The sequence below is a fragment of the Pseudorca crassidens genome, chromosome 2 (assembly GCF_039906515.1).
Source record: "Pseudorca crassidens isolate mPseCra1 chromosome 2, mPseCra1.hap1, whole genome shotgun sequence".
Classification (NCBI taxonomy): domain Eukaryota; kingdom Metazoa; phylum Chordata; class Mammalia; order Artiodactyla; family Delphinidae; genus Pseudorca; species Pseudorca crassidens.
In genome coordinates this window covers 35,168,318-35,189,053 of record NC_090297.1, presented here as the reverse complement: position 1 = coordinate 35,189,053, position 20,736 = coordinate 35,168,318, and the positions used below count along the sequence as shown (strand labels likewise).

General features: G+C 57.2%; 1 protein-coding gene across 3 annotated transcripts; it reads right to left on the bottom strand.

Annotated features, from left to right (window-relative positions):
• Positions 1 to 1,236: 1,236 nt before the first annotated feature.
• TIE1 (tyrosine kinase with immunoglobulin like and EGF like domains 1) lies at positions 1,237 to 20,503 on the bottom strand. 3 transcript variants are annotated; one of them, XM_067725791.1, is made up of 23 exons: positions 20,188 to 20,474; positions 17,182 to 17,499; positions 16,991 to 17,101; positions 15,366 to 15,521; positions 15,072 to 15,203; positions 14,771 to 14,911; positions 14,423 to 14,551; positions 13,455 to 13,600; positions 13,083 to 13,227; positions 10,861 to 11,019; positions 10,534 to 10,671; positions 10,051 to 10,347; positions 9,216 to 9,506; positions 8,693 to 8,883; positions 6,130 to 6,340; positions 5,858 to 5,968; positions 5,476 to 5,666; positions 4,389 to 4,502; positions 4,209 to 4,279; positions 3,016 to 3,056; positions 2,824 to 2,920; positions 2,641 to 2,740; positions 1,237 to 1,700 (listed from the first exon to the last, which is right to left on the bottom strand). In XM_067725791.1, the coding sequence occupies exons 1-23, from the start codon at positions 20,243 to 20,245 to the stop codon at positions 1,629 to 1,631; spliced, it is 3,420 nt and encodes a 1,139-aa protein (XP_067581892.1). In that variant the 5' UTR covers positions 20,246 to 20,474; the 3' UTR covers positions 1,237 to 1,628. The 3 variants fall into 3 exon arrangements, 2 of the variants coding, with proteins under 2 accessions (XP_067581892.1, XP_067581891.1); XM_067725790.1 differs by having other exon boundaries at positions 10,051 to 10,671; positions 20,188 to 20,479; XR_010940793.1 differs by lacking the exons at positions 1,237 to 1,700; positions 2,641 to 2,740 and having other exon boundaries at positions 4,389 to 4,491; positions 20,188 to 20,503.
• Between the last annotated feature and the right edge of the window lie 233 nt (positions 20,504 to 20,736).

The following is a 20,736-nucleotide window of genomic DNA, read 5'->3' as shown; positions in this document are numbered from 1 at the left end:
GCATCTTTGTTTATATATTGGTCCCTACCAGAGATCACTTTTTAATCCCCACATCCAAGACCTGGAAATATCCCTGCAGTAGAGCTGAAATGGAATTTCATTCTAGAGAATCCCATCTCCCCTAGCATGCATAGCCTCCCCTTTACTCCAGTTAATTTCTTCTTAAATTCAGCTCCACTCTCTAACCACTCAAGTCTTTTTGGAATATAGGTTCTGATAATCACCCCCTTCCCCAACTTACTGCATTTGTGTATAATGATATCAGCTGACACCTGCTGAACACTATGTCCAAGGTCATAGTTGTGAAAAACGTCCCTGTGTAATCTCATTTAGTGCTAACAGCAGTGAGGTAGCTGTTACTAACTTCATTTTTCAGAGGAGAAAACTGAAGCTCAGAGAGGTTAAGTGAGTTGACCAAGGTCACACAGATAGTAAGTGATATAGCAGGGACTTGGACATGGGTCTGTGTGATTCCAGTATCTGTGCTCTTAACCACAATACCATCCTATCTTTATGTCTTCTTCGATTTTATCTGATTCGCTGAAAAAATGTGAGAAGCAAGACAAGTCTTGTTTCTTAAGGACCAGTGGGAGAGAAAGCTGAGGCCAGCAGTGACAAATCAAAAGGACGGGCAAACCTGAAGGCCACACAGCATGGGGTAGTGATTTGGGACTAGCTTTCAGTACAGGGATCACCTCCCCACACACTTAGAGACTCTGAGGAAGGCAAAGGAATCCTACCGTGGCTGGCTGAAGTTGGAAGTGACCTCTGCTTTCTTCCTTTGGGGCCCACAAGCCGGGCAGTACCAAGCCAGGGAAGGCCGCCTAGAGACATAAGGAAAATGGGAGCTCAAGACAGGCCAGAATCTGTCTGGTGCTGAGGTGTCAGTTTGAGCTGAGGCTGGCTTAGAGCCAATCCTGGGAGGGGACTGTTTGGACAGAGCAGAGAATCCTAGGCTGGCAGCTACCTAGGGAGACACGTTGGTGATAGAGGCTGGAAAGCCGGGAAGAGACCGGGGGAGAACTGGACTTCTCATTGTGATGGAGATGTGGGGGCAGTGTATGCATAAAATTGGTTCAAGAATATCTCCCATCATGGAGAGGCAACCCCCGTAGAGAGCTTGGAATAATGACAGTGTAACCAGGGATAGCATTTCTTTTCCTGGAAAGTCCAGTTTCTCCCTCTTTGGCTTAACTTTTCCCTGGGATTGACCAGCAGTAAATGGTAGACATCGGATGGAGCTTCTCACAGCATTTATTTTTCCTGATTACAAGGCTGGGAGTGGGGCGCAGCTGAACAGGGCATGTTAGTGGTGTGAGTGCTGGCTTGAGTGGAGGGGCTGAAGCAGGGGTTTGAGGGCAGGGAACAGAAGAGCACAAATGTGGAGCAGCTGAACTAGAACGAAGGACGTGAGGGTAGCCGTCAGTAATTCAGGAGGCAGTGGGAGCAACTGCAAAGGATGAGGACCGCCCCCCCGCTAAGCCCACCCCATCCCCGGATCCCCTTTTCTCTTCCTTAAGTTAAAAAACAGCTCCTTGAGGCAGCTCAGGCGACAAGGATCAGAAGTCACAGGTTGAAGAGCCGAGGTTGCTCTGGCCAGCAGAGCCACGTTCTGGCCGGATGGCAGCTCAGGCCTCCTCAGCTGTAGCATCGATGCCCGCGTACGTGAAGTTCTCAAACAGCGACATGTTCACGTAGGCCTGGGGGGCAGAGCAAGCTTTAGTGGGGGCCAGGGATGGGGGCGTGCCTGCCCTGGAGGTCCTTGACTTCCATGTGGTTGGGGTATTTGAAGTGACACGGATTTGTTTCGGAGACTCAAGATGACCCCATGGCCAAGGGTGGTCCTCACCAGCCCAGAGCAGCAAGGTCATCAGACCACAGCTGTGGGCTCACGTGAGAGACCCTTGACACAATTGTTCGATAGGAGTTTTTTCATGCCCTTATCCGATGAATTGATTGCTAATGCATTCATCCATTCATTTACTTCTTCATCTGTTTATAAGGCTATTTTTGATGATTTACCCATTTTTCTGGTTATTTGATTATTCCTTCATTCTTAAGATAGTTTTATAATTCCTTTAACTACTTAGTCATTAATTAGTTCATATGACGAACTCTTCACGTTACTCATTTTGATGCATTTCTTCACTTATATTTATGTGATAATTCATTTATTTATATGGTTACTGGATTCAGTTATTTAATTACATGTTTATTTGAATGATTGTTGTATCATCCATCCACTAATTCTATTCATTCATTCATTCAGTTACTGGGTCATTCACTCATCCTCCATCCATTTGGTGAGCTGACCACTCATGATTCCACTCTGGCTCTGTGCCAGGTGAGGTGTCCCAGATGAGAGTGTGCTGATGGCCCCAGCAGAGGACAGGCAGGGAGTCTGGGACCTGGGACCTGGGACAACGACTTGCTGCTGAGGCTAATCAGTGGCCTTGGAAGAGTTTAGAAGGGCCTAGTGTCCAACCCAGTGAGAGCTGGAAAGGGGGGCTGCATCCCAGGGCCCGGCCTAGCAGCTAGTGGCGGGGACAGGGACACAGAGGCTGCTGCTCTCTGGCTCCTATGAGAGGGCATCCCTGCGAGTTCGGCGAGACCAGCCCCCGTCCCCCCCAGTCTCCTCACCTTCCTGGCTTCCAGCATTCGGCCCAGCTGCAGCGCGATCTGGGCAAAGGGGGGTCGCTCGTACGGACGGTCCCGCCAGCACTGCCGCATCAGCTCGTACCTGCAGGTGGGGGATCGCTGAGGTGAGGGTCAGGGCCTGCTGGGGTGACGGGGTTCCCGGGGCTCAAGGCTGAGGGAACTCACACTTCATCATCACAGTTGCGAGGCTGCTCCATGCGGTAGCCCTGCGGCAGCTTCTCATAGAGCTCGGCACATGTCATGCCGCAGTACGGGGTGCCCCCTGCGGGAGGGGCAACGCTCTCTCAGCCCAGGGCCCGGGGGGGGGGGGTAGGGAGAAGGTGGGGACCATCTCGGGAACAGGGGTCAGGAACTCACCAAGGCTCACGATCTCCCAGAGGAGGACCCCAAAGGACCAACTGGAACGAGGAGGATGTACTTAGTTACCTTCTAGGCCCCAGGGGCCCAGCAGCTTAGTGTCAACCTACCCCAGGTGTGCAGCCCCTCCCAGCCCCTGTGTGCATCTACTTTGCAGGGGTCTGGCCTTGGCCAGCTGTTGTCTCTGCAACTGAAACTCCTTCACAGCCTCCCAGGCTTAATGTAATCATAGCTAACATTTTTACTGTGCACTTACCGCAGGCGAGGCACTGATCATTTAATGTGTATGCTAATTCATTTAACCCTCACACCAACCTTACGGTATAGGTACAATTATTATCCCCATTTTACAGATGGAGGCGCAGAGGCACTGAGAGCTTAGCTGGCTCACCCAAGGCCACACAGCTAGTAAGTGGCAGAGCTGGGATTCAAACCCTGGCAGTCTCGCTCCAAAGCCCTTGCTCTTAACTGCCTCTTATATTGTAACAACAGCTGTGCGGGTTAGAGGTGGCTGAGGCCAGGGTGGAAGTTCTAGTAGGGGGAGGGAATCTCAGGGGTCTTGGGGCAGAAGCGGGAAGTAGGTGAGTAGTGATCAGAGGGGTGGTGGTGTGGTGGACAGTGAGCCGGGCAGGCCAGGCCAAAGGGCTTGGGGCAAGGGGCAGAGCCAGGGCTGGAGCGCTGGGTAGGCCAGGCTCCCTGGAGAGAAGGGCAGGGGTGTGCCAGGATGGCTGTTTGGAGGAGCGAGCGCAGAGAGGGCGTCTTGGGGGTCATGCTCTAGTTAGGTCCTCGGGTGGGTGTGACCTCCCCTTCAGAGAGGAAGGTGAGAACATTCTTTGAGTGGTCTCTCCATTCACCCAGGCATTATCCACCAGTTTCCCCAAGCCTCTCCAAGGCATCCTCCAGTCTCTTAGTCAAATATAGCTCTCAACCACCCCTACTCCAATCCTACTCCTGACACACCTTCCAAGTTGAAACTTCCTTCCAGCTAGCCCCACGCCTTCCCACTAAGATGCCAGGCATGGCCAAGGTATACCTGAGACACATCTGTCACACCTGTGTCACACCTAGAACACACTGTAGGGATGGCCAAGTCATGCCTTGGACTACCTGAGACATCTCTGAGGTGCGTCCAGGTTACACCTACAAGCATCCTCAGGGGACCAAACCCTCCCACCCCTCCCCCCAACACTCACACATCGCTCTTGGTAGTATAGACACTGTAGTTCAGAGACTCAATGGCCATCCAGCGCACGGGGAGACGCCCCTGGGAGAGAGTGGGTTTGAGGGGTCAGGTGACGAGAAAGGGGCTGTTTAGCAGGTTCTGGGAGGCAGGGCCACGCCTGGCCCTGAGAGGGGGACCCAGTGAGACTTACCATTGTCTTCTTCACATAAACCTCCTCCCCCCGAGAAAGGCCGAAGTCCGCAATCTTGGAGGCCAGGTTCTCTCCGACTAGCACGTTTCGGGCAGCCAGGTCCCTGTGGATGAACTGCAGGCATGGTCAGAAGTCAGGAAACATGGGGGATGAGTGAGCCCCAGACTCCGGGGCCAGCGAGGGGTCTGGCCCCGTGGCTGCCTTCGTGGGCCCCTCTATGCCTTTAGTAGCCCCTTACTCTTCTGCCCCCCAACCCACGCCTCATCCTGGATCAGAAACTCCTGCCTGAGAAGAATCACAGTGCTGGCTGTCATCTCTTCCTTCTAGTGACCTGGGCCACGGCCAAGTTCAGGCTGTATCCCTCTCCTGGGACGAAGGTGGGCTTTTCCCCAGTGACCACACTGCACCTTCTCCTCTTTGCATGCTCCCTGACCCCGTCTTTCCTGACCTCTCCCCGACCCCCACCCCACTGATGAGCGTGGAAAGGCCCTTCTCTTGCCCAAAGTGACCTCTCCCTTGAGTTCCAGATCCTCCCCACTGGGCCCTCCACCTTCCTCAGAGACCTCTCTCCATCACCCCTCCCTCTATCTTGGCCCCTTCCCCTCTGCTTTCAAAGATACTCAAAACTTTAGTAACTTCAAAATGCTTCCCCTCAGTCTCAACTGTCCCCTCTCTCCTTTCATTGAGGCGGGGTGTCCTCGAACTTGGGCTCGGGCCTCCCCTGTCTGTTCTACCCTCCAGCCTCTCCTGGTGAGTCTCGCCCACTCCCTGGCCACCAGTGTCACCAACTGTGAAGTGACAGCTCCCAGACTGCCGTCCCTGGCCCAGGCCTCCCTCCTGAGTTTTAGGCTGGCTTCTACAACCGCTAAGCCAACACCTCCACCATGATGTCCCCCGGATGCTTCAAACGCAACACCTTTTTCAGACCTGCTCCTCGCCCTGTGTTCCCACCCACTCATCCAGGACAGGATGGGGTCACGTCCCTCTTTATTCCTCAATCCCACATCAATTAGAGCCTGCTGATTTAATCTCCTGAAGTCCGCTCCATGGTCTCCCCTCCCCTCCCCCAACACACACTCACACACACCTGCTTCTCACTCAGGTACTGCATGCCATTGGCAGCATCACTGGCAAAACGCAGCAGCTGCCGGGAGCTGAGGGTGGAGGCCGTTCCATGTTCTCGGGCAAAAGCTGGGTCAGTTTCCAGGACCCGGCTCTTCCTCAGGAAATCGAGCAGGTTCCCATAGGGGGCGTATTCAATGGCGATATACAAGTAACCTGGGAGGTGAGGAATACAGGGTGGTGGTTTATACTCAGGCAACCTGGTACTAGACAGGGAACCTCGTGCACAAAGGAGAACCAATAGTGATGTTTTGGTGTCCCGAAGCTTCCCACAAGCTACAGATGCGAAGGTGATGGCTGATAATGGGGGTTTGGAAGAAGGGGTAGGTGATGAGTTGGGGGCTCACCTCGGTTCTCACAGGCCCCCAAGAGGTTGATGATGTTGGGGTGATGCCCCAATTTGCACAGAACTTCCAGTTCTCCCGCGAAGTCACGATGGTCATTTTCAGAGGCATACTCTGTGTAAAGAATCCAATATCACTTTTGCCGAAAATAACCCTGGAGAAAGGGTATGGGCTGGTGAGGGCTGGTGTCAGTTGCTGGTGGAAGCCAGGTGGGGCCTGGGATTGTGGGACAAAGGAGAGGGTCAGGGCTTGGGCGGGAGTCACTCGCAGCGGACCTTTCAGCATCTTGATGGCTGCGTTCATCTTGAGTCCGTCCTTCTTGATCATGGCCCGGATGACCTGGCCGAAGTTCCCTTCCCCAATGAGATCCTCAAAGGTGATGTCCTCCCATTCCAGCACTGGGTAATTCAGGGGCTCGGGCTGTGGTTTTGGCCTCCGGGTCAGTGTCAAGGTGCCCGAGCTGAACTGCAGGATGGTCTCCTCACCCTTCATAGGATGGGACAAGTGGGCAGACAGTCCACACAAGAGACAGGGGCAGCAAGATGCACAGATAGGCAGACAAAGAGTGGTTAGACAAACGGACAGAGACTCAGACAGAGGGCACCCTGGTGGCCAGCCAAGCACAGTCAGACACAGGACACATACCGAGACAGAATCATATGAGATGGAGCCACAGGTGGGCTGTTGAGTGGACAGATGTCCAAGGAGAGAAATGCAGAGGCCGCCACCTGGGGATCAGGTGTGTGGGGCTCTGGAGGAACAAGGAGTGGGTAAAGTTGCTAGAAGCCACGGCGTGAGTCGATGGAAGGATGAGACTCCTAACATTTAAAACTGAAAGGAATTGGAATGAACTGTGATGGGGAGTAATGAGCTTCCCCTTATTGTGCTGATCCCACAACCAGTTTTTTTTGTTTGTTTTTTTTTTTTGGTCACCAAGGAAGCTCTGGAGGGGATTCCAGCCCTGGGCAGTGGGCTAGGGTACATTTACTGTGCACCTACTCCATGCTAAGCCCTGAGCTGCTGGGAGCCAGTGGATGGGTTTTCTTCTCCACAGCAGTGGAAGCAGAGATTACCCCTGTCCACCCACTTGGTGGACACCCATAGCTCTCAAATCACCCCGGGACCTGAGGATAGAAAGAGCATAAAAAAGAGGAACATCCACTCCCCACAACCAAGTAGGAGCTGGGCCACCTGAGCAGGGCTGGTAGGAAGAGGAAACCGCTAAACAGGACCACGGGCGCTGCCAATACGAGAGCCAAAGGAAGGGTTAAGACAGACCTGGTGGTGGGTGCGGTCCCTACGTGAGTTGCAGCCCAGCGTGAGGGGCGAGGGCTGAGGACACAGGTCACGTGGATTCACACAAAACATGGACAGCTGAAGGCACACACCAGCATGCACACGCATGTTCTCGTGGTGGCCCGTATGCAGGGCATCCATGAGAACTACACGTGGACATGTGCTCAAGCAGGAGCACAAGCAGAGGGACACACGTATCAGGGACATAGGCACATACAGATGGGGGTACTCACAGGGACGCACACGTGCACTCACGTCCGGCACACGCGCTCATGTATACACGCACGCATACGCGCACGGAGGTGCATGTAGCAGGGGTACATCTTGATATATGTCAGGGCGCTGTACCCATTTAAGGCTGCTTTCCTACTCCTTCCCTCCACATTCGTACCCGTGACCCTCTCCTGCCACAGCCAGGGCCGCTTTCTGCACACTGACCTCAGAAGGAGGCCAATGCAGCCTGGAACAAAGAGGCCGATTGAGTCTCTGAAGGGAGTTTTCTAAAGGCATATGGCAGAGACAATAGCCTCGGACACTAGGCTTTGTATCACAAGGATCAGCCCTTGAGAGAGAAGGTTTTTGTTTTTGTTCTTTTGAAATGCCAAAGCTTGGCTGTAAATATCAAGAACCCAGGCACAGGGGACCAAGGTCAGAGTTCAGATCATAAGTGACAACAGTGGGGAAGATCCCAGAGGAGAGAGAGGTGGGAGGAGGTGACAAGATGAGGTGATGCCTGGTCCCGGAAGAGAAGCCAGCACCCCACCCCCACCCCCTCGGTGTGGGCCTGCTGGCTGGAGGGGCATAGACGGGACAGAAAACTCAGCCAGGTTTACAGGGAAGCCAAGAGGGGAGGCCTGTGCTTCCTGTCTCCAGGAGTGACAGGTGAGGCTGCAGGCCCAGCTCAACAGCTGTAGGAGGGCCTGCAGCAATGGGTCTGAGGGCCACAGAATATGCTGCCTTCTGCAGGGCACAGGGAAGCCCCCTGGAGTTCTTACGTCTCCCCAAGGAGGCCCTGGGATGTGCAAGGATGGAGGTTGGGACGAGTGCCCTGCCGGCAGGAAGGAGGCTACGGAAGGGCTGAGGCCATGAGTCACAGATGCGTGCAGGTGCAGGGCGGTTCCCAAATGTGGGACGGCCTGCCCAGACAGAGGCCGGCACAGAGCCCAGGCGTTCCCTACATTATCACCAGGCTTCCCAGGCTTCCATCACCCCTCGTGAGAAGGGGGAGAATCCTTAATTGACTGTGGTGCAACAGGGACATAACCGAGTGATTCCGAACTGGGGATATTAAACATGTCACCACGAATATAAATGGGCTGTGAGTTGAGTTCACTTCTAGAGAAATAGAGAAAATTATTGATAAGTATCGTACCCTTGCACGTTGTTGAGTGTAGTCTTATACCTGTGACACAAACACCCATGTGCGCACGCACACACACACACACACACTCGCAGTGTACAAATACTAATGTGCGTATAGGTAGGAACATATATACACAGGGTCTGCACACATGTGCCCTGAGAAGGGCACGGGTGACTGACCGATCCCGACTGGTAGGTGAAGGTGCGTCTGCGACGCAGGCAGCTTCTGCGGATGCACGCCAGGGTTAAGAGAGCAGCCAGGATGGTGAGGCAGGTGGCAGACACAGAGCCCACCACAGCCAGGACCAGCTGTTGATCCAGACCCTCTTCAGCTGCCTGGACCTCTTGGGCCGGGCCCTCGCTCTGCAGCCCTGGATCCAATAAGAGGGGCAGATCATAGGGACGCCTGGGTCAGGGAACCCAGAGGCCACCATGGGGTCACACAGAGGGAGAGGTCAGAGATCCCAGTTCCAGGGAGGGAGCAGGTGTATCAGGCCTAGGACCAATGGGTCTGGAATGACATGATTTTTCCAGCACTAGGACATAGGAAGGGAAGGGTCAGGGTCCCCAGTGCCAGGGCTTGTGTCATTTGTTGGGAGGGGGCCTAGGATGCCCCAGCTCCAAGGCGGGGGATCGCTTGGAAGGAGAGAGCATTGCGACTGACCCTGTGGCCCAGGAGTCCTCTCGGGCCCCGCCCTCTTACCGTTGCTTAGGGTAGACTCTTCTACCATGTCGCTCCAGTCACCGGGGCCCTGGACGCTGGCCCGCACACGGAAGAGGTAGCGCGTGCTGGCATTGAGGCCGCGGACGACGGTGCTCGTCTCCTCGGGCCTGTCCACGTCCATCCACAGCGGGTCTCCTGAGCCCTCAGCCACCTGCACCTCCACTATGTACTTGGATATAGGCCCAGCTGGAGCCTCTGGGCGCTGCCACACCAGCTGGATCTCGGAGTCTGAAAGGGCCTGGGCGTGGAGGTGTCGGGGGGCTGGGGGCCCTGTGGACACGGGGTGAGAAGGCAGGGCTCAGAAGGGACCGGGCTGTGTGGCTGTGGGGTCAGACAGATCCACACTAGCTGTGTCCCCGGCTCCGCGAACCCGGAACGGGAGGCACCCTGCCAACCTCCTTCTTCCTTCCTGGGCTGAATCCCTCTCCCTGCGGCTTCCTTTACCCCTGAGCTTCTGCTGCCCCTGGTTCTCCTTACATGTAAGGAGAACATGTATGTTCTCCTTACATACATTCTCTTCCTGGTGGCCCAGACCCTCCCAGTGTCGTAGGTCCTCCCCATGTCCCTCCACACCCTGTGGTCCCACCAAGTCCAATGTCCTCCTGGTATCCTGTATCCTTCCCTGTGTCATGTCCTCCCCATGCTTGTGTCTGCCTCACATCCCGGGTCCTCCCTATGCCCATGTTTTCACGTGCAATGCTCTCTGCACGTCCATCCAGGCTCCTATAACCTCCCATGTCCTTCTGGGTCTCCGGTGTTCCCTGCGTCCCACGTCCTCCCTCGTCTTGAGCCCATCACTCCCTCCCCAGCGTACCGCTGGGGGGCAGAAGCACACGAGCAGCGGGTGAGGCTGGGCCCAGGAGGGTACAGTGGTAGAGCCGCACGTCCAGCTGGTAGTGGGTGCCAGGTGTGAGTCCGGTCAGGAGGGCGGTGCGGGCCTGGGGGGACGAGACGTTCTCCCGCCGCTCCTGTCCCCGGGCCCCGTCCCACAGGCGCAGCAGGAAACCATCGCCCACCAGTGGCCCCGGCACCGAGGGTAAGGACCAGCTCACTCGCAACCGGTCGGGGCCCTCCACATGCCAGCCCTCCAGCCACGGCTGCAACAAGGGCTCTGGGGCCAGAGGTCGGGGGTCAGAACTGTCCGGTGGGTCCCTGGGGCCAGACGGGATAGTGATCCCCAGGGGACAACCTCCAGTGGGAAAGGCAGGGACCCCCAGGGTGGACAAGCTATGACAACCCTGAGTGTATAGGACAGTAACCCCTGGGGGGCGGAAAGGGATAACTCTTGGCCTCTCACCAGGACAGTCTGTGGTCATGAGGGTGGGAGGCCCCCAGGCCCCCTCCCCCCCTTCCCCTGGCCGGCTCAGCTGCACGCGGACACTGTATTCTGTCTTCGGCCTCAGGTTCATTAACGTCACGTTCTCACTGGGGTCCACTGGGGGCAGGGTGTGCAGCACACACTATTCAGTCCCAACCCCTTCCAGAAGCCACCACTCTCCCTTCAGTCCCACTCTTCTCCACACACTTCTCCCTCCGTCCATCCCCCCTTTCCCCTCATCACTGCTTGACATCCCATCCTTCCCCAGACACCCCCACCTCCACCCCCTGTTCTCTCCCCGCTCACCCACGATGGTGGACCAGGCCATGGTGCTGTCCTGGGGCCGGTAGTGCAGCCGTACAGAGGCGATGGGCCCGTCCCCGGAGAAGGAGACCAGCGGGGAGACCACGAGCTGACGGCTCTGCTTGGCCAGGAGCCGAGGGGCAGTCAGGGGCACCGGGGGCACTGCCAGGAGACTTGGGGTAAGGCATGGCCCAGACAGCACCCCCAGTCGTTGGAAATAGGAGCAGACTCTGTCTTCTGGGCATCAAAGACAACTCTGGCTTTCGGTTTAGATCGGGGGACCCCCTGGGCTGGGGAGAGACCAAGTTCAACAGATGACCAGAGTGTCCAGGGCCCAGGGAGGACAGCTCAGGGTGCAGGGACTCGGCAATAAGGACATGAGGATGTCCCAAAAGATGTGAAGTGAGGGAGTGGCATGGCTGGACAGGGGTTTGGGGGAGGGCACTCTGCCCATGCAAGGTGGGTGCAGACGGAGGGGGCTGAAACCCAAGGCAGTGTCACCCTGCTCTCTGCCCCTCCCCCCATCATCCATCACTCTCTTAATTTAAAAAAAAAAAGGGTAGCAGGTGATGAAGCACCTGCTCTACCCAGATGCCTCATGTGCATGGTCTCTAATCCTGACCAGGGCCTTCGGGCAGGGCTCATCACCCCTATGTTATGAATGAAGAAACTGAGGCTCAGAGACATGGAACAACTTGCTTAAAGACATGGAGCCAGGGTTTGAACAGGGTCTATCTGACCAGGCCACCTAAAATCAGCCCATCCTACTCCAAAGAGCTTTTGTGCTCCTGCTTAGTTTCCTTACCCCACGGCCACTGCCCTTTCTGCCTTGGCTTTTCTCTCCGGATTATTGCATTAAGGCCTTAACTGGCTCCCTTGCCTCTTTCAAACATTTTCCAGACGGATTTTCTAAGAATGGATGGATCGATGGATGGGGGAGGGTCAAGGAAGGTGCAGGGGTGTGGCTGAGGGGGTGGGAGGGAACAGTGGGGTCAGCAGGAAGAAGTATGTCAGGAGGAAGTGCTGGTCTGGAGGGAGAGGAAGGTCCAGTTTGGATCCTGTGGAGCCCCTGGGCCTGTGGCTCACATGTGAGGTTAGACGTGGCGGTGGCTGGATAGAAAGTGGGCCCTCGAGTCAGGCACCAGGTAACTTCCATGCTGACTTCAGAATCAGACCTCCACTACACAGAGGTCCTGCCAATCGGGTCTGGGGCCCAGGAGAGGGGTCCAGGCTGCAGATCATATCTGGGAGTTGCTAGGGAACATTTGAAATCTTAGGAATAGTTGACATTTCAACTAATAAGAAGAATAAATGTCAACATACATTGAGCACATACCCTGCGTCAGGCACTGTGCTAAATAGCATCATCTAATTTAATCTTTACAGCAGCCCTATCAAGGGAGCGCTGATAGCCTCATTTCACAGAGAGAGAGACAAGCTATGAGGAGTTAAGTAACTTGCTTAGATGATGGAGCTAGAGTTTGTAGTGAAGATTCAAAGCCAAGCTGTCTGGGCCCAAAGCCTGGGGAGAGCGAGAAGAGAAAGGCTGGAGGTGGGGCACCGGGGTGGGTGACGGAGTAGTGGAGAGAGAATGGGAAGCAGAGTGTGACCGTGAGAAAGAGGAAGATGAGCAAGAGATTTGGGCTTATGTCAGGGGAGGGCGGGGTCAGGAGCACAGGGAAAGAGAAGCCAAGGCGGGGCAGGGGCTGTGAACGTCTGAGGCTTGTGGTGCTGGAGAAGGTGAGGGACACCTATACCGGGGTGTGGGTGCTCTGCTCTGAGCGATCCTGGGCAATGGCAGCTACCTCCTTACTCACCAGGAAGCACCTTTGGAAATGAAGCAGGTCACCCTCTGAGCTCCACAGCCCCAGGCACCCCCCTGTCCTAGCAATGAGTGCTCTGTGGTGTGACTCGGGGTTGGCGGGTGGGGGGACGCAGCATCCCAGAGGTGGAGTGAAAGGCACTGTGTCTGTGGGGCGGGGTTTGGGGGAGGTAGAGAGGGGAAGCATCACCCTGGGCAAGGCTGCAGGGTGAACCATTTCTGGGGCATGGGATGCCCTTTCCAGATGGGACTGAGCTGTGCTCCAGCCTGGACAATGCCCTGCCCAGGCCTCAGGTTGAAGACAAGCCCTCTTCTCTGCCTGATGCTGGGCTGTGACCTTAGATGCCCTTGCCTTCCTGCTACGATGCCCAGTCTGAGCAGCATCAGCTAGGACATCACTGACCTTTGACGTTGACCCTGAAGCGTCGGCTGTCTTGGCCACCAGACGTGGACACGCGGCACTCCCAGAGCCCACTGTCCCCAAGAGCCAAGCGGGGCACCTCGAACTCGGCTGTGGTCCTATCTGGCTCCACAATGGCCTTGGTGGACTGAGAGAGATGGGGAAGGGACAGACCACAGAGAATGTGTGCCATGTGGCAGATACAAGTGTGCTCGTCCAGGCTGATGAGGGGACAGAGCCCGGGTGCTGGTCCCTCAACAATCAGCCTGACCCCATTTGAGCTGTGGTCAGGCCGGTGGGCAGAGCCCGCAGAAAGCCCCGAGGGGTCAGGGGTCTGGAGGGGCAGGGGCCCTGGGCTGGGGTCACGGGGCTGACCAGGAGGACCGTGCCGTCCGGCTTGCGGAGCTCCACGCTGCCCCGGACTGGGAAGGGGTTCCCCGCGGCGGCACAGTTGATCCGGGGTGTCGTTTCTAAGTTGAACTCCAGTTCTGAAACCATGTCCAGGATCTGGGGGATCCGGTCTAGGGAGAGAGGGGACACGCATCCTGGAGGCCCTGCAAGGGCAGATACGTGACTGCCATAGTGCCCCTCCCCCGGACTCCTGCATCTTAGCGGAGGTACCGCCAGCAGCCCAGTCACCCGGGCCTGAAAGCCAGCAAAGTCCTGTGTAACTCCTCCAGGGCCCTCACGCCCACCTCTGACTGCCCCTGAGTCTACCTCCCGCACCCTCTGCCTCCTCATACCTTCCCACACGGAGACCAGACCCCTTCTCAGCCTCACAGCCGGAACGCTGGTTCAGGCCTCCATCGTTTCTGGGCCCTGCAACAGGTCTTCCAGGCTCTCCTGCTTCCCCTCCCCACCCAGCAGCCACTGTCCTCTCTCAAACACAAACCTGAGAGCCCCATGCCTCTTCAACAATTCCCTGCTGGCCTCTCATATTAAGTGCAAATCCTATAGCCTGTCATTCAAAGGCCCCAAGATTTGACCTCTTCTGATCACTCCCAGAGCCTCCCCTCACGCCACTGTCCTGGTAACTGAGCCTGAGTCCTCAATCCCCTGGCCGTTGCCCTGCTCTCTCTCCAGCCATCTTTCTCTTGTCCTTCATATTCCATCTCAGATCGCACCTCTTCCCAGAAGCCCTCCCTGACTCTCTCGGGCTGGTCGGGGCCTCCTCTGGGCTCCCACCCACTCTGGGGGGCTGCCCATCCCTGTACGGATGATGTGGGCTGGCGGTGAAAACTTCCAGACCATGAGCTCCCTGAGGGCAGGGCTTTGAGCCAGGGAGATGCGTCTGGTGAAGGCTGACCTGTTCCGAGGGACCTCAGAGCCCCCCGAGCTCGTACCTGACTTCTCACAGTGCACCCCATGCCACCCGGAGGGGCAGACGCAGCCGCTGAAGCGGTCACAAGTGCCGCCGTTCTGACACTGGCACTGGAGGTGGCAGTCAGCCCCAAAATGACCTGGGGCACAGGCTGGGAACAGAGGGGGTGTGGTTAGAGGGGCACAGGTCAGGGGGCAACGAGGGCCGGCTGGGGCCTGGGTAATGACTGGCTGGGTAGAGAGGGCACTGGCCAAGTGAGCGGGGACCGTGGAGGTCTTGGTGTGCAAGTCGGGGCCAGAGTGAAGGGCTGGGGCCGGGCTTGTAGCCGACTGCCTGGGTCAGGGAGCATGGAGGGGGGGTTAGTCCGTACCTTCCTGGCACTGGCTTCCTCTCCAGCCCGATCCACAAGAACAGCCATAGGGGTCCGGGAGGCAGAAGGTGAGGCCTCGGCAGCCTGATGTGCCTGGGCACTGTTCCTGGCAGCTCTGCCCAAAACGGCCCTCTCTGCAGGCTAGAAAGAGGGCATGTGGGTGTAGGGGCCTCTGCTGGGCCCCAGGGTTCAAGACCTACTTGGCATGTTCACCCTCCAAGGTCCATGCCCATGGTTTGAGAGTCTTCCCCCAGCCAGGCATCCCCTCCTGCCCAGGTCCTAGTGGCCCCCTCCTCCTTACCTTGCTCACAGCGGGTCCCAGTGAATCCAGGGGGGCACACACACTCGCCATCCTGGTCGTGGCAGACACCTCCATGCAGGCAGCCCGGGCATTCCTTGGTACAGTCCTGTCCCCAGTGCCCTGCCTCACAACCTGCAGGAATGTGCTTTCAGCAGCTGACCCTCACCCGCTGGACCACTGCTGCTGAGGACTGGGGCAGCCCTGGGGGACCAGAGGATGCAGGGGGTCCACGGGAAGTACCACAGGGCTCCCAGCCTCCCACACCACCCACCACCTCTGCCCTCTGCTCCTGACCCCGCACGATGAGTCGGAAGAAGGCGCTGCCCAGGGGGCTGGCCTCCAGGTAGGTGGCGCTGTAGATGCCGCTTGACGACAGCTGCACGTTTGGGAGCTGCAGCAAAAACCGCCCCTCCTGGGCCTCGTGCCAGTCCAGGGTGTAGAAGTAGGATCCTGGGGGCATAAACGGGTCAGGGGCCTCACCATCACACAAGAGCTGGTGTTCCCTCCCTCTGCCCACCTCGGCCTGAGTCACATCAACGTGCGCCAGGCAGAGGGAGCAGACCTGGGGGAAGGCACCAGCGAGCGTCTGGACCCAAGGCAGAAAGCTGGGAAGCATCCTCTTTTCCATGGTCCACCAACCACTCAGTAAATCACCAAGTCCGGTTCAATCTCCCCCTCGTCTCCTAAAGCTGCCCACTCCTCTCCACGTGCACGGCCACCACCCTGCTCCCAGCCTCCCACAGCCTTCCAAGCAGTCTCTCTGCCTCCAGTCTCCCCCTTTCCTGTCCATCCTTCACTCAGCAGCCAGTGAGATTTTTCTCCAATAGATTCCGCAGTAGCTCCCCGGCTTAAGCTCTTCCATGGTTCTCCACTGCCCTCAAGACAACATCCGACTGCTTAGCAAATCATTTTCACCAGTTTGGCCACCGTGTAGCCCATACCTCTCCACATCCTGCCTGACTCCTAACATTCCTGAATTCCTGAATTGCTTCTATCTCTTCTAGAAACACTGTGGTATCTCACAGCTTCCTGCCTTTGCTCTTATCAATCCTCCTCCTGGAAAGTTCTTCCCCTCTTCTTCGTGCAGCTAGTTCCCAGGAGCCTCTCCCTCTAGGACGTGTGGACCCTAATATCAGGGTCCTTGTCCCTGCCCCACCCCTTCTTGCCTCTTTGCTCAGGACGGAACAGAGATTCTAGGGAACGCAGGTCTACCTGACTCTCCACATCTCTCATCAATTCGGGGGGCCTGGAGCTCAGGAGGCAAACCCCTTGGCCCAAGAGAAGGGTCCTCCTCCCTGTCCCTGGGAGCCCAGGGACACATGAGTCAGCCAGAGGGCTGTGGGTGTGAGAGCTGAGGCAGGAATCTGTGGGGCCACACAGGAAAACTGCTTCCTTCTATGGGGTGGCCAGAGGGCCTGATAGGGCCAGGATGGGGGCAGGCCTGGGCTGAGATCCCCAGGCCTGCCCAGGCCCCTGCACGTGTCTTGACAAATCTCTGGAAGAGGCCAAACCTCCCTTGCCTGTTCTGGGACTTTGTTACCCGTTTGCTTCTTCAGCATGGGGACTGCTGCTCCCTGCCAGACTGGCTAATGTGATAGCACCTGCTAACTCTCAGAGGAGAGTCCAACGTGAGGGGTTAACATAGCGCTAATTTGGGGGTGACAGGGAAGGAGGTAGCTGACCACGAGGCTGCTGGTCCTCTGGGCGCAGTAGGAGGACATCTCACAGCTAGAGATGAGTTGGATGCAGGTGCTTCCCATGGACCTGGTGCAGGAGAGAGGGGGCGCCCCGGAGGTTGGCCAGTTGGGGTAACAGGTGCTGTGTCAGGGGCCAAAACTGGGAATACTGAGGGCCATGGAGGTGTTGGGGTGTCAGAGCTATGGGTTTACCTGCCCACCCAGTTCAGATGCCCCTCTCACCGTTGCTCTTCCAGATCACATCTGTCTGCTTCTCCTTGCGCACCCACGCGGAAAGTACTGCCGTGTCGCCCTTATTCACCGTGTGTGTGACCTTGTCCGGGAGCAGGTGGGCTGCGAGGCGGATGGAGGGCGGGGTCAGGGGTCAAGGGCAGCCCCTCCTGCCCCTCCTCCCCGCTGGCGGCCAGACTCACCTCCTGGGCTGTTGTGCACGTAGAGGACGCGCGTGCGCCGCGCCCCCGCGCCGCCCACGCAGGAGAAGACGCCCACCAGGTCCGAGGGCTGCGAGAAGCCGCGCAGCGTTACCTGGCGCGAGCCATTGCGGGTCAGGTGCAGGGGCTGCCAGGGCCGGGGCGTGCGCACAATGCGGTCGTCCTTTTCCAGCAGCAGCGGGGACCCCCAGGCGTCCGAGCCCCTGCCCGCCCCCGCCTCCCCGGACACGCAGGTCAGGAAGAAGCGCTGGGGCTCGGTCAAGCGCAGGTCGGCCAGCAGCGTCAGGTCCACCGCAGCGCCTGGACCGGGATACCGGGCTCCGTATCTGGCAGGGCCCCGCCCTCACCCCTGCCCCGCCCTCCCCCTCTTGCCCCTCTCCTCCCAGCCTCTCCCCTCTCCTCCCCTCCTCTCCCCCCTCCCCGCCCGCCCACCAGGCACTGAACTTTATCAGGCACGTCCACCCCCGTCCCTTCCTGTCCCAGTCCCCTTCCCGGTGCACTGGCCCCTTTCCTTCAAGTCTCTTCATCCTAAAAGAACAAAAACAAAAACAAAGCCCCTTCTCTGGCTTCCCCATCCCCTCCCTTCTCCTGCCAGATGGCTTCCCTTTACAGCCCAGCCTTCGGAAAGAAAGAATGATCTACGCGCCCCGTCTCCATTTCCTCTATTCCCGGCAGTCCCCTTTCCTGACCTGTCTCTACAGCTGCTCTGCAAAGGGGAGCCGCTCTCCTTGCCCTCCCCCGCCCCCCCCAACCCCGCTGAGAGATCAGAAGTGTCTTGGAGGGACCCCTCCCCATCACTCCAGAAATCTGGACCTGTTTGTTGTGCTGGGATTGAAGGTGGGAGAGGCTGGGTTCTGCAGCCAGGTGGTTATGGGGCAGAAAGGAAGAGAGCTCTGGGCCCAGCAAAAGGCCAGAAGCAGGGAGGGCAGACCCTAGGGCAGAGCTGGGGCTGAAACACACAGACACCAGGTGGGCCTTGGTCTTTGCCTTCCAAAGGGCTGTGGGCCCCATGAGGAGACAGACATGGACCTACCCGTCAAATGCAGGGCACTGTGTGGGGAGCACAGAGAAGGGATGCCTAACTCAGCATGGGGGAGGCAGAGGATGAACAGGTGCCTCCCGGGAGATACAGCTTGAGGGTCTTAAAGCTGAGCAGGGTACGGTGAGGGTTCAGAATGAGGACAGGGAGAGGTCAGTGGTAGGAAGGGCATTCTAGGCAGAGGGCACAGCCTGAGTAAAGGTGTGGAATGAAAGGCTGGGGCACACAGTGTGAGGCAGGAACCAGGAGGGACCACGGAGAGCTGGAGTCCAGGCCTGGCTGAGCCCTGCCAGCCTCCTCAGCCCCGGGGCCCAAACCTTCCCGAGCCCCTCCTACTCTGTCCCTGCCTGCTCACTGCCAGGTGGTTAGTTGGTTTAAGTGCTACGTCACTTATCAAGGTGAGTAATGAAGTACATGAGTAAATGTACTTCACGAGTAAACGAAGCTGACTGTCTATCTTGTGCCGAGCACCTGTTTTCCTTTGGGTCCTCACACCCTCCAGAAGTTGCTGTCTTTCCAGCCACAGAGGAGGGTCATGATAATTATTCTCGACGCTTCCTCTAGTAAGCTCATCCCCTCCCTGGGCTTTCACTACCACTTCTGAGTCAATAACCCCTGGATGGCCTCTCAGCTCGGGCCTGCTTTCCATCAGCTCTTCCCAAACCTGCTCCTCTCTGGGCCCCCTGCCTCAGCAGACGGCAAAACCCGCCTGAGATACAAGCTTTGGAGTCACCTCATACTCCTGCTGTCATAGTAATTAATGTTTATTGGAGGTCAGTGATATGCCAGGTACCTTACTTATGTTCTCTCATTTTATCATCCCAACTCTCCTGGGAGGTGGGTGTTATCACCCCAGTTTTATAGCTGGCAAGTTAAGGCTCAGAGAAATAACTTGCACAAGGTCATACGATGAGTAACTGGCAGACCCTGGTTGTCTGACTCTAAAAGTCTACACCTCGGAGCACTACTCTGGCTGCCCCCATCAGTCACAACATTCTATTTCCTCAAAGCCTCTTGGCTTCATCCCCATTCCCAAGCCCGCCCTTGGTAACCCTCATCCTTACTCCCCTGGACCATCCTGACAGCCACACTCCTCCTTCCTCAACTCATCCTCCAAAGTGATCCCTCTAAGACCTTGTGACTGTCTGGTCTACAACCTTCCATGGCTCCCTATTGCCCTCAGGATGCAGTGCTCGCTCTTGAGCCCTCTGCTGCTCAAACTGCCCGTCCTGCTGCGTCCCCTCCGGGAACCCTCTCTCCTATGCACTCCCCCGCCTCTGAGACTTGCATCTATTGTTCGGGCTGCCTGGAATGAAGCCCACCCCTCTTAGTGCGGTATTTCCAAATCCCTTTTCATCTCCTACCCTGAAGCAGAGTAAGCTGACTCCTCTGCGTCTATCTGTTCAGCGCTCACCTGGTGTCCCGTGTCCCCCACTAGACCATGAACCACTCTAGGCGGCCTTTGCGTTCTAATCCCCTTTGGGCACCACACTGAAGGAATCGGCTACCGCTTATTCAGAAGCTCTTACCAAGTGCTCTGTGACAATTACCTCCTTTAAACCCAGTAACAGCCATAGGAGGTCCGCACCATTTAATCTGTTGTACAGATCTAGCGGCTAATGGCCTGTCACTTAGCACAGCTCCTGGAATATTGTTGGTGCTTGATAAATGCATAATTGCGTGAGTTCCACACACTGACCGTATGAGTACCCACTGAAAGCTTCACGGGCCCAGAGGCCCTGCTGCTCCCCGCTGATGTGCACACCCAACACGGTCAGTGGCTGCTCCCCTCCCCCAATCCCTAGTGCCTGCCTGGGTTTTCCAGGCCCTGATCCCACTTTCTAGCGGATCAGCGTGCAGAGGAAAGTGATGGCAGTGATGATAGGGTTTTCTCGGGGGGAGTCAGGGCTTTGGGGGGTTGGGTGGGGGGAGGTTCAGGGCAGACTTACCAACATGAGAAGCCAGGAAGAAGATGGGGAGCAGCAAAGGGGGCCCCAGCCAGACCATAATCCAGAGGCTGACCAGGCCAGCCGGGACAAGCGAGGCCCACGGTCAGTCACTCTGGGTCCGGCTGTTCAGCCTGTGCTGTCAGTGTGTGTTGGTGTTGGGGAGGAAGAGGAAATGAGTTAGCTTGGGTGGGAGGCGGGCCGGGGAGAGGGCTGGGGAGGACTTATCCTGCTTCTGGGCCTCTGGGCCCCCCTAGTCTGGCCCCTGCAAGGCTCGGGATGGGTGTGGCCTGGAAGGTCCTGGACTGGGGTCACTTGAGGTGGGGGAGGGTTGTGATAAGGACAGACCTGGGGACTGTGGGACTGTTTCCCCTCCCCTCTTCTCCGCGTGGTCCTCAGCCTTGCCAGCACGCGGGAGGCAGGAGGCAGGAAAGGGAGGAAGCCACTGGCTTCCTCCTATTGAGAGGGGATGGGGGAGGACATTGCTCTGGGGTGTCCCTCCCCCAGCACAAACACACGATTCCTCAAGTATGCGTCCCAGGACGCAGTTAC

Excerpts from the sequence above, each read along its gene's own strand:
- TIE1 (XM_067725790.1), bottom strand. The coding sequence starts at position 20,245 with ATGGTCTGGCTGGGGCCCCCTTTGCTGCTCCCCATCTTCTTCCTGGCT. Across the intron at positions 14,912-15,071 it reads TGGGACCCGCTGTGAGCAAG|CCTGCAGAGAGGGCCGTTTT; the intron begins GTAAGGAGGAGG and ends CCCTCTTTCTAG. Across the intron at positions 5,667-5,857 it reads GGGGGCCTGTGAGAACCGAG|GTTACTTGTATATCGCCATT; the intron begins GTGAGCCCCCAA and ends CTCACCTCCCAG.